Source organism: Quercus lobata, chromosome 4 (assembly GCF_001633185.2).
Source record: "Quercus lobata isolate SW786 chromosome 4, ValleyOak3.0 Primary Assembly, whole genome shotgun sequence".
Lineage (NCBI taxonomy): Eukaryota > Viridiplantae > Streptophyta > Magnoliopsida > Fagales > Fagaceae > Quercus > Quercus lobata.
In genome coordinates, this window is record NC_044907.1 from 9,419,693 (window position 1) to 9,432,854 (window position 13,162).

The 13,162-nt window shown below is 33.7% G+C and overlaps 1 protein-coding gene across 16 annotated transcripts in view; it reads right to left on the reverse strand.

Moving 5' to 3' along the window:
* LOC115986365 (putative disease resistance protein RGA1) overlaps positions 1–10,096 on the reverse strand; it is a 54,095-nt gene extending 43,999 nt beyond the window's left edge. Inside the window, exons 1-9 of one of the 16 annotated variants that reach the window (XM_031109284.1) lie at positions 6,573–10,096; positions 5,020–5,139; positions 4,800–4,848; positions 4,526–4,614; positions 2,810–2,920; positions 1,636–1,723; positions 1,408–1,493; positions 642–814; positions 36–311 (exon numbers count right to left, since the gene is read on the reverse strand). In XM_031109284.1, coding sequence (XP_030965144.1) covers positions 5,051–5,139; positions 6,573–9,957 — 3,474 coding nt within the window. In that variant the 5' untranslated portion in view covers positions 9,958–10,096 and the 3' untranslated portion in view covers positions 36–311; positions 642–814; positions 1,408–1,493; ... (3 more) ...; positions 4,800–4,848; positions 5,020–5,050. Of the gene's footprint in view, positions 1–35; positions 843–1,407; positions 1,494–1,583; positions 1,724–2,809; positions 2,921–4,525; positions 4,615–4,799; positions 4,849–5,019; positions 5,140–5,234; positions 5,708–5,791; positions 5,905–6,150; positions 6,237–6,411; positions 6,478–6,572 lie in introns of those variants that run through there. The other 15 variants (XM_031109283.1, XM_031109282.1, XM_031109279.1 and 12 more) reach the window with 15 other exon arrangements.
* Positions 10,097–13,162: the final 3,066 nt, after the last annotated feature.

A 13,162-nucleotide genomic window follows, 5' to 3' on the forward strand; every position in this document is an offset into this window, starting at 1 on the left:
AGTACTTGATAGAGTTATTTCTAATTAATTTCTACCTTATTATTATTTGCAACTCTGCAGCAGAAAATGCTGGCCCTTCTCAGTTTGTCAAGGTGGCAAATTCACAATCAAAATCTCCAGCTCTCCTTTCTCTCTGATAATTTAATTTTGATCACCTTCAGATAATGGACAGGCCATGACAGTAGTAGCCTGTTTCACCATCACTTGGTTTAGTGCATCTTGAATTATTCGTTTAGGTTCAGCTTTGAGTGTATTTGTAGCCTTATTTAAAGCAGTATCTTTGACAACTGGTGGCTACCCGTTTCGTCTACCTGGTGGATAATTGGAATTGTCATAGTATTACCATGATATGATAGTCTTGCATTTTATTTGACAGAAACTAAATGAAGCAGTATGGTCCAATGAATCTGTAAGAGTCACAAGCAAATGCTAAACTCCAAAAAAAGAAAAAAAAAATTATAATCCTACATTTATCAATTGTAAAGAGGAAAAAGATTGAAGTAATAATACTTCTACTTTTGCTTTATCCATTGAAAGCTATTTAATGTTATTTTACTCTAAAGTAGCTCAATTGACTTAATAACTTGGATCATTAAGAACTATCAAATGATGAGTTTAGCAAAATATTTTACTGTACTAACCTGTCGGAAGCTACTAACAAACCTTTGCGTGCTTGTAACTTTGATGCAGCTTTGCTTTCCACCTCATTTGCATTTCCTTCTCTCATATGCAGTGTTGGCATGGATGCATCATTGAACAAAAATGATTTTTGACTAACAAGACCAATCTACCAGCTCATCCACTTCAATTTAACCTTACAATTTTCAATTCCATCAGGTGACCTGATTTAGGATTAAAAGATCTTTGAAATATTGCAGTCACTATGCATTCCCCATTTCCACTGTTTCCAACAATTGTGACTTATTGAAGGAAGAGAGTGACAACAATACAATTATGACTTGATGAATCTTTTTTTTTTTTTTTTCCAATTATGACTTGATCATTTTAAAAAGAAAAATCCAGCAAAGCTTTGGTGCTAAAGCTGTATAGAAGTAAAAAGGCAGTAAAACACAATTTGAAAATAAAATTTAACTTTGCCAAAATGAATGGCAAAGCTGAGGCCTTGGAAAACCAGAATATCCAGCCTAGTTGGATATCTAAAGCTTACATGATGAAGCTCATCCTGTTCTCTGTACTTTGAATCTATCATTGCTAATAAGGAAGCATCAAAAGCTTTGTCTTTTGCTACTTGGGTCTATGTTTTCAGACAAAGTCAAACAGTAATGCTGAAAGTATTAACATTGTCTTTTGAACTTTTAGTCAATTGGCTGACAAGACCAAATTTCCCTTACTCCATTTAATCTGAAACTTTTTGAGATTCATATTATCCATAAGAGCTGTGCCCACCTGAAGATCATTGTATCAATTTGGAGAACTGGTAACTGTTGGCTTCCCACCTTTGATTTGTCCAGCCAAAGCTCAATTTTTGCCAGCTGGGATATGGAATTAGAATCAATTAAATATATTTTCTGATTCAATAAAGTTAATTGACAGAAATAAACATAATTAACTTCTATATCTACATTTATGTCATCTAATATCTTTCCTATTGCGTCATAAGCATCAATGTCTGACCTCCTCTTTAATGCTTTCATACATCTTAAAGTTTGTAGTTTCATCTCGAAGAAAATGCACTTGTGTAGGAAGCCGCCAGGCTAGAGACCTGAAACATCCACGTGGTAATAAAAAGAGAAGAAAAAAAAAAAGGGCATAATACCAGCACACATACATTCATATGTTGTGCATGCACACATCTTCATTAAGGAACTTAAGCCAATAATGTATCTAATACTTCTTTTTCAATTTTTTTCTATTTCTGCATGTATAACTGTGGAACCAACCCAGTTGGAAGAATAGGCATAATCAGATATAATAAAAATCAGCAACCCTTGAAACAAAAAACAACAGTGAAGTTGTTCAATTATAATTGGAAATTTATAGAGGACTGAGTTTAAAATGATATGAATGAACCTGTAGAAGTATTAGGAGTTTTAGATCCTAATGGTCTTAGTTTCTATGTCTTGGATTTGAACAGTCACATGGATTCATATAATGTATAAACCTGTAAAATGATGTTTTGTTGACTAAAAGAAAATGAACTCATCATTACAAGTGAGTATTCACTGTAGTTTCTTGTTCCCCATGATAAAGAATTTAAGACTTTTTTATTTCAATTTTTTTCTCTTCTTTTTCCTCATACTTTTTTCTGTAACCAAATGGTGCATAAATTCAAATAATCCATCACTATTTTTTTTTTATTATCTAACTTGAAATGTCAAAATAGTGCATTAATCCAATCTAAATGAGGCTCATTGGGGTGTCCAGAGAAAAGGGGATGATTATCCAAATACTTAAGGGGCACCTCTTCTGGCTTTGCCTCATTCCTTGGTATCCTCAATGAGGGTCAAAACTAGATTCAGTTTAAACTCCCTTATTGGACTCTATTGCAGAATAAGATTTTTTTAGCAGGGAGAGGGTCCAGAGAAAAGGGGATAATCTCGATGCACAATAGAAGTAGAAGAACATGGGGAAATTGATTCTAGAAGCCAAATTTAAAATCAAGACAAAAAGGATTTAGAACGATATAGGAGCAATTGAGTCATTTTCAGCAATAACATGATAGCAACATTGAAAAGAAAGAATAACATTGACATTGACATTGATATTTCATTTTTTTTTTTTTCCCAAACACACAAGATTACAATATATATTTTTATGAAGGATCTAGGTTAATGATAGACATACAAACCTAAAGAAGTCAAAGTGGCAGAAAATTCTGAATCTAGTTCAAGCATATTGCAGAATCCCCACTGATTTCCCCATCCACCTCCTGAATTGCTGTTTGTCTCTACATTTCCCACTGATAATCAAAGAACCAAGTTAATAAACTCGAAAACAGCTCAAAACTTTCCAATAAATACACTAATTTAATCCATGAACACAACCACTCGTACTTAGAACCCAAATAGACCACAATAATGTCCAAATAGGTCAATAAGATCTAAATTTGATAGTTATAAAATCCTAACATAGTAAAGCAAAATTTGTATTGAATACTTAGGAGAATGAGGTTGGAATTATAGTGCAGGAATCTTGCGGTCTATAATAGATAAAACTTACTTATTCCTTTATTAACTTGTGATGATGCAACCACTTGTAGAATTTAAAATAGTGCAACAGTGGCTAGATATGTCAGAGCTTCAATGGCTAATATTTTAAAAAACACCACAGCAATTAACAAGAGATAATTGCCACCACCATTGTCATAACTGCTGTACAAACTAACATTGAACTTGTTTCAGATTGGAAAAGGCAACAAAAGATAAACAAAAACCAGGATTTAAACCTAAAAAAAATCCAAGATAGGAAATAAGTATAGATTACTGTCAATAAGAGAAAGATCATGCAACAAAAATCATTTTGTAATCCAAATAATAATTATTAAAGTATTAATTTAGCCAGCATATTTTCCCACATCACACATGAGAAATCAAATTCAGGATGAATAATTTTCATATGAAAGTAATGTAATTTCAATGTATTGCAAATTTGCAAGGTAACAAATTGAGAAATATGGCATATGAAATCGGACAAGTGAAAAATACTCAAAATATCAAATAATTGATAATAAAAAAGAAAGCATAGCATTGACATTTCCTTGTTGTGTTTTATCCTTTGACAAACAGGGGCATAAAATGAATACCATTCCTCAAATATATCATGTCTTTATTAAATTTAAGCTGTGTTTTGATGCAAACTATTCTATGAAATAGAAGTTACTGACAGCAAATCTCATAAGCTTAAATATGCAGAATCATCAATTAAACCATTAAGTTCTTAAAATCCTAGAGCTCACCTCTCATAAAAGATGTGAAAAGAACCACTACCAAAGACCACTTTTTCATATTTGATCTTCATTTCATATTTTACAATGAAATGAGAACTGCTTTTAGTATGTAAGAAGATAGCCCCGGATACCCAGATAAATTGACATACAGTTTAATGTCAAGCAGGTTCTTGTTTGGAGAAGGAAGAAACATAGAAAACAGGAGAAAAATGGACTTCTGGAGAGTGATTTATTAACTGGTTTCAAAGTTCTTGGAAAGGTCGAGAAACCTAATATATGATTAATGACTTACCCTTTATTTTGGTCACTAGAAGACTTCTAAGAGCCAAAGTAACCAAAATTGATTACAAGCCAGAGATTGTTAGAGAAGTTGCAATTATAAATGAAGATGATCAAAGCCTAAAGCACACATTTGAAAATGAGGCATCTAGTTCTGTTGGCAATACATGTATCTATTTGGATAAGAGTGGTAATAAACAGACACTGGATCCCAACTTTGATCATAAACTATTAAGCTTTATGAAGAATCTGCCACAGTGAAATCTTTTTCTTTATTTTTTTCCCCTTCGAACAAAGAATGATAATGTAAAGGTAAATAAAAGACTATTATTTGTTTACCTTTGTAATATTTGAATTCAAGGAGAAAGCCAATAAGCAACCACTTTTCCTTTATGCAAGTGTTGCTACCATGAATATCAACTTATGATCTAAATCCAACGCAAGCCAAGCAAGACAAAAAAAAAGATAGGAAAGAAACATTAGTGATTCAGTATGAAACAACTCACACCTGCATAAGCCAGAAAAAAACATAAAACATATTTTTTTATTCAATTGTAGAAAAAAAAAAAAAAAAAAAACATGGTGGAGCTTATAACCGAAGCATTAAAAATACCTGCATAAGCTAATTCTTCTGCCAGATATACTTCTCCCCACAAATATACCTGACAAGATGAAAAGAAAAACACCCAAAATACATCACCAAATCAACTTGGTTTGAGATACAAAAAGAAACAGAGGAAAGAATTCCATATTCTTTCTCTTAATACGTGAAGAAAGCATGCATGTGAGGAATGAAAATTCTATTGGCAAAGATAAATAAAACAAGAAACCACCTCTAGGTAATTATAATTATTCACCACCGAGCTATTGACTTGTTGAACCACTGCAACGCCCAAAAATTTTGGTAAAGCCCTGAGTTTTAAGTTCATATTCCTCATTCATTTCAGTTTGTTCTGCATAATGAAATTAAATAGCCAGGAAAAAATTAGCTATACAATTAAAGATGGTGAAGAAGAAGAATTTTGTTTTGCATAATGAAATTCAATACCTGGATCTTCTTCTTTTGGTGGAGCTAGATCTCCTCTCAAGTTTTCAATGCGAGCAAGCCAATCCTGGCTCTTGCAACTTTCTACTAAGATGGGACAACTCTGAATATCCAGTTTCTTCAAAGACGTTAGGGCAGGCAATGATGTCAAATTGGGGCATCCCCAAATACGGAGAGATTGCAGAGATATGATTTCGCAGATCCACTCCGGCAATGTCGTCAAACTCAGACAATTCGAAATCTCGAGCTTTCGCAGAGAGGTGGCCTGTTGAAGCCCCACCGGAAGAGAGGCCAATTTTGGATGATCAAATAATCTTAGATACTGAAGCTTCCTCAGGCCTTGCCATTCCAATTCCATCCCATCCCCATTATAATTATATAACCTAAATTCCTCAAGTGCAGTCAGATGTTGTATAGATTGAAGGACATGACCATCACTACAGTAAGCATTATGAAGAATCTGCCATAATGAAAATCTTTTTATTTTTTATTTATTTTTTATTTCCCTTCAAACAAACAATGATTACGTCAAAGTGAATTAAATACTAGTATTTGTTTACCTCTGTAACATTCGAATTGAAGAAACAAGCCAGTAAGCAACCACTTGGGACAAGTTCCTTCATCCAAGAATTGCTACCATGAATATCAACTTATGGTCTAAATCCAACACAATCTACCATATAAAAATTAATAATAATAATAAAAAAATAAAAAAAATAAAAAAGGTAAGATGAAAGATGGTATATATTGTGTTTTCAATGCAAGCTTAGTAATCCAAAAATGATAAGAAAGAAACATTAGCAATTCAGTATGAAACAACTCATATCTCCACAAGCCGAAAAAAAACATAAACCATATTTTTTATTCAATTGTAGAAAAAAAAACATGGTGGAGTTTGTAATTGAACGATAAAAAATACCTGTGCAAGCTAATACTGCAGTGCTCTTGCCAGATATACTTCTCGCCACAAATATTATCTCATTATCATCAAGTGCTGATCCTTATCTGACAAGATGAGAAGTAAAACACCCACAAATTATATTAGCAGAGATAAAAAAAGAAACAAGGAAAGAATTCCATATTCTTTCTCCTAATACGTGAAAAAAGCAAGCATGTGAGGAATGAAAATTATATTGGCAGAGAAAAAGAAACAAGAAACCACTGCTAGATAATTATTTACCACTGAGATATTGACTAGTTGAACCACTGCAACGCCCAAAAATTTTGGTAAAGCCCCAAGTTTGTTCTGCATAATGAAATTCAATAATCAGGAAAAAATTAGCTATACAATTAAAGAGGGTGAATAAGAAGAATTTTGTTTTGCATAATGAAATTCAATACCTGGATCTTCTTCTTTTGCTGTAGCTAGATCTCCTTCCAAGTTTTCGATGCGAGCAAGCCAATCCTGGATCTTGCAACTTTCTACTAAGATGGGACATCTCCAAATATCCAGTGTCTTCAAAGACGTTAGGGCAGGCAATGATGTCAAATTGGGGCAATTCCAAATATTCAGTGTCTTCAAAGACGTTAGGACAGGCAATGAAGTGAAATTGGGGCAATGAGCAATATTGAGTGATTGCAGAGATATGATTTCGCAGATCCACTCCGGCAATGTCGTCAAACTCAGACAATTCCGAATCTCGAGATATCGCAGAGAGGTGGCCTGTTGAAGCCCCACAGGAAGAGATGCCAATTTTGGATGATTATATAATGTTAGATCCTGAAGCTTCCTCAGCCCTTGCCATTCCAATTCCATCTCAACCCCATTATAATTATATAAACTAAGATCCTCAAGTGCAGTGAAATGTTGAAGGAAATGATCATTACTGCCTTCTATCATACCAATACCCAAATATTTTAATTTGGAGAGAGGGGTGAATGAGGCGGCAAGTGTTGAAGAAGATGAAGGAGCAGAAGAGGTTGACTCTGCTACTGCTGCTGCTGTTGGGTTTTCCTGAGATACCGTACTTATCATTCCCATCGATATTGTTCGCTCCAATAGCCTCAAATTAGAGTTATCCAGAGATAGTCTTTCAAGATAAGGAAATAAAGGCATGGAAGATAGTTTAGGGCAACCAGAAATGTCTAGATCGGAAAGAAGAGAAAATGAATGATTCTTTGTTGTTATCGTCGATATTTCACCGTAATGATCGGCGGCATCTTCGTCCTCCTCGCTGGAGTCGCTCCTCCTCTTCCACCATCCCTTTAGATTAGGGCAATCCTCAATATAGAGGTATTGTAGGGGTGGAAGTTTAAAACTCTCTGATACCAGGGATACGTACTTAAGAGAAGGAACAGAGAACAACCAGAGATTTTTGAGAGAAGGAAATTGATGCAATGGTAGTACATCTTGGCAATTCTTCATTGAAACTAACACAAGTCTTACAAGATTTTTGAGTAAAGAAAGCCAGCTAGGATATTTCACTCCCCCGTAGCCTCTTAATCTCAAACTTTTAAGATTTTGGTTTGGTTCCAAAGCTTCGACTGACATCTCATCGTACTCAGCATCCACTTCTCTTTCTATCCACTCTAACGTCAAGCCTTTAAGGTGTTGTTTCTCTTTCAAATTTACAGCCTTGTATTCTAATTCAGCATCTTTCTTGTGTCTCAGATTTTTAATCGTTAGATTTTCTCTTAGCTGGTTTAATCCGTGAAGTTCCTTCAACTCACCACCACACCTAGAGTCCGTACTCAACACATACTGAGCTAGTGAGTGGAGATTAGTCAATTGCCCAAATCCACGAGGCATATGAGTCAAACTATCGCACTCATCAATGTTAAGATGCCTAAGATTGACTAATTTACTAATATTTTTTGGCAATTCTATAAGTTCTTTACAATAAGAAAGATCCAGTGTCTCCAAATTTTGCAACCTTGTAATAGAATTAGGAAGTATCTTAATGCGTTCGTTGTATGAGAGATCAAGATACCTTAAATGCTTCAACTTTCCGATAGAATGTGGCACATTCCTAATGCCAGTTTCATGCAAATCTAACAAGCGCAAGAACTTGAAACTTGAAACAAATGCATCACAAGTTAACTGGTTCCATACCATTTGATTTGAATACTGAATTTGACATGGCAAAAGAAATGTTCTCATCCTATTTGCTTTAAACAACAAAGTTGAAATTTGTGTTGATGAGCCTAAATTAAAACCAAATGACATGTGATGAGTTTTTTCATCAATATTTTTCCCATTTATTTCAAAAGTTGTGCTCTCTAGTCCCGCTACTAATATTGCTAGATCATGCATGAGGTCATGTATTTTGAAAACAGGTCCTTCATCCCAAAAATTTTCTTTATCTTTCTGAAAGAATGATCTCCAAAGTAATTCCATAAAATACTCATGACCAACATCTTCTAAGCATTGGTTTTGACCTAATGGCTTAATGAAACCTTGTGCCATCCATAGCTTAACCAATCTCTCTTCTTCAATCTCATAATCCTTTGGAAATAAACTACAATAAGCAAAACATTGTTTCAAACGTGGTGGGAGATGATCATAACTCAACCTAAGTATTGGTTGGATATTAGTTTCATTTACCTTTGAAAACTCATTATTTTTGAAGGACAACCATTCCTCTTCAGATTTTTTAGAGTACAATAGGCTTCCAATAGTCTTTATGGCAAGTGGAACTCCTTTGCACTTACTAACGATTTCCATTCCAATTTCCTTATATTTTGAATTTTTTGGTTCTTGTCCTTTTTTAAATGCCTTTTGCTTAAATAAAGACCAAGAGTCCTCATCATTTAAACCTGTTAAACGGTGTGTTTCAATAGTTTTTGAACTCTCTGCAACCTTTTCCTCACGTGTAGTCACCAATATTCTACTGCCTCTTGCACCAGCCAGTAAAATTTCTTTTAACTTATCCCATTTTTCTGAATCATCATTCCACACATCGTCTAATACAAGTAAGAATCTCTTTCCATCAATCTCTTTTTGAAGATCAGTTATTGATGCGTTCCTTTCAAGGTTTTCTAGTTTCTTACGTTTTGCATATTCTAGGATTTTCTTAACAATTATATTTACATCAAAATCATCAGAGACACACACCCAAAATTTTCTCTCAAATTCTTTTTCGATTTCTTCATCATTGAATACTAATTGAGCTAATGTGGTTTTGCCTAGCCCTCCGATTCCAACTATTGAATAAACTGAAACATTTTCTTCAATATTGGAATCCAATAAACGCTCTAAGATCACTTTCTTATCAAACTCCCTTCCAATAACAGTTTCAGCACGTACAAAATAATCAGTCTCCCTAATCGGATTTGTGACTTGTGTCTCCCTAGGACGTTCATCTAAGTGGAACTTCTTCCTATCCTCTGCAATAGCATCTAGTCTCTCCCTAAGGGCCTGAATCTTATGACCCATTTTAAGACCATATGCAAGTTGGTTCGATTTGGAAAAGAAGATGCGTACCTCTTTCGCCTTCTTATTCCTAGTCATCACTTCCCGTCGTAAAACTTCAGTGGAAAAGTCATCCAGCAAGTCGTCCGCTTCAAAAAGTGCATCTTTCAGCCTTCCCAGCCAATTCTTGATGGTATGATTCTGCGCCTGTTTCTCCTCTGCATCCAGAATGACAGCTTTGATGGTTGAAACAGTGTCCTCGAGCTTTTGAAGCTCCTCTTTGACACCCCAGAGCAGTCCAAGCTCTTTGAGAACTAGGTTGCCCAGTTGGCCAATGATTCCTTCAGCTACGTTGAAGAGAGCTCCTTCAGCCATTTCTCAATGAAAGTGAATGAAATGAATCCTTGAAATAGTTAAAGGTAGGTCAGATGAGAGCAATGGTTTGTGAGGAGAATGGCTTAGGCAGAGTGTTCAATATATACAAGAACAATAATTTGGACGTAACAGTATAGATGTCTATATGCCATGTATGACTTGTCAAAAAAGCATCACATGGGCTGTCGGAGTTGGCCTGGCCCTCATGTACTTCACACTTCCATTCGTATTAATATTCAAATTATTTTTGAGCTAATTCACCTTAGAGTAGTTTATTCTCTTGATTTCAAATTTATAAGGACTTTGACGTGTGATCATATCACGCAAAAGTAAGAGATTATAAAAGTGTGACTTAAGTCCTTTTAGTTATGGTTGAAAATTAAAAATTAAAAAATATTGTAATAAAATAATTTTTAAATGTGTAAATAATACTGTAGGATTTATTTTTAATGAAAAAGTTACTGAAAAGTAAAATTTGTGAATCCATAAATAATGCACAGTGTGCACTAATTGGCTAAAAATTATTTAACAAGTCAAACTTTACGGTTACTGTCCGTAACAGCCCTAAAACGTGTGAAAAAAAAAAAATGAAAAAACACAGATGCAAACACTTTCAACCAAATCCAAACGTACCCTTAACGGTAACTTATTCATTTTCGTCACTTGACATTAGGTTGATAAATCCACACACAGATCTCATTTTTTTTTCAGTAAAAAAAAAAAAAAAAATTAAGGTTTGCACAATACAGTTCTTGTCACGTATAGTCTATGACAAATTGCATGTTTAGCTGAACATAATAAACTAATTCAGAGTTGTAACATTTGCAATTCTCTATTATCATTTGGTAAGATCAGGATACATAAAAAATAAAAGCAAAATCATAATTGTGCTGTGGACTGATTAATAAAATTATCTAAAAAAGTATTCCGTATTGTTATTTGGCCAGAATTGTCATTCTCCTCCCTTTTAATCATGTAAAGTCCTTTTCCTTTTACCTTTTCACATTGCGTAAAAAGTATGTGTCCAAAAGCAAAAGGAACCACAAAATTTTCCTTTTCACATTGTGTATTTGAAAAGTAAAGTATCTCTCAGCAAAAATGGAAAAAAGAAAAAAGAAAAGTATCAAAAAGCAAAAAGGGTCCACGAATTGGTGTAATCTGATAATAGAGGTTTGTCTTTTATAATAAAGCCACTTCAAAAGGCAGAGGCAATCACAATCTATAAAGAATCTATTTACAGAGCTTTTGTATTAAAAGCAACAACATTTTGTCATGACATCCAGTTGGACCATTTGAGAGTTGTCCCACCATCACATGTATTTTTACAGAGCTTTTGTATTAAAAGCCACAACATTTTGTCATGACATCTAGTTGGACAATCTGAGTTGTTAAAACCCCACCGTCACATGTATTTACAGAGCTTTTGTATTAAAAGCCACGACATTTTGTCATGACATCTAGTTGGACAATTTGAGTTGTTAAAACCCCACCATCACATGTGAAAAGAAATTGAGAGTTTGGACAATTTGTCCCACTAAAATCATAACAATAATGAAAAAATTTACCCTAGTTAAGACCCTACTTGTTTTATAACGTGGAATTGATAAATTTAAGGTTAAAATATAAAACTGATCTTCTAAGTTTTATCGTTTGTCATTTCAGTCCTCTAAATTTTAGTTTTGTCATTTCAATCCTTTAAGTTTCAAAGTTTGTCAATTTAGTCTTCCGTTACCTTCGATCAAGTATTGCCGTTTTGAATGATTTTTTTTTTTAATTTTTTAATTTTATTTTATTGAAAAACGTTAATTACCAAAAAAAAAAATCTTAAATTTGCTATTTAGGACAACAAGAGGACCAAAACTTTTCAGAAACCTAGATTGTCATTACTCATTATATCAAATACACTAAAAAAATAAAAAATAAAAAAACCGAAAAAACAGAGCAAAGCTTTTCATTTACATAATCAAAATCCAATATTTTTCTTCATCTCTTTTCCCCACAGTTCCACACACCAACCGAAACTAAAAAAAAAACATGGGCATGTACCCTACCTTGACTACATTGAGAGGGTTAACGAAAATAGCAGAAGAGAAAAGCGTTGTTGGTGGCGGAGGCAGCTCACTTTCCGAACCCCAAAGTCACCTCAATCCCACCTCTTCAACTTGCTATCCACAGCCTAATCCTGGCTGTCCATCTACATTTAAGAACAATAGTGTTGAAGATTAAGGTTAAGCATGAAATTTGAAGTTCAAATATGATGATGATAACAAAATCAAATTCGGTTTCGAAGTGAAACAATACAGTCAAGAAGTAAACTTGTTTTACCTAGAATTACACGCGCCCATTGATCCTTGAATAGAAACCCAGACAATCTCAAAAGCTTTCTACAAGACTCGAGAACCTTCTCCCTACTCTTCGGACCCAAATTGTTCAAATCCACTGTCCTATTCTTCCTAATTAAAAAGTTGTCCATCGTAAAAATGTTTGGGCTAATAATGTTTTTCAGTAAAATTAAATTAAGAAATAAAATAATAATAAAAATCATCCAAAACAATGTTGATTTGGTATTTGGTTAGTTAACGGCATTACTTGACAGAATGGTAACGGAAGACCGAATTAACAAACTTTGAAATTTAGAATTTTGAAATGACAAAATTAAAACTTAGATGACTAAAATGACAAATGATGAAACTTAAAGGGTCAGTTTTGCATTTTAGCCTAAATTTAACTACCAAACGCACCTTTAAAAAGAAATCCAGCAGATTAATATGATATAAACCAGATATCCAATAAACCAAATCAAAAAGGCAACAAATAATATAATCATGCAATTTGGTTACAAAGTAGAATGCTAAAACATGAATCTCTCAAATTGAACAATGCCATATATATAAAGAACAATTACTATAGTCAACGACTTACTAAACCCCTTTGTAGGCTACACTTTATATAAAACCTCAAAAAACACATCTTATGCAATAATCTCAGAAATTTACTAAACCCCTTTGTAGGCTACACTTTATATAAAACCTCAACAAGCACATCTTATGCAATAATCTCAGAAATTTGCTCGTATCGTCATATCAAGTTACAAAAATAGATGACAATGAAAGTTAATTACTAGCCCCAAAATTTTGAAGGGTTTATGGTACATTTGGATATTGCTTATTTTGTTAAAAACTGAAAAAAATAAAAAAATTTCCAA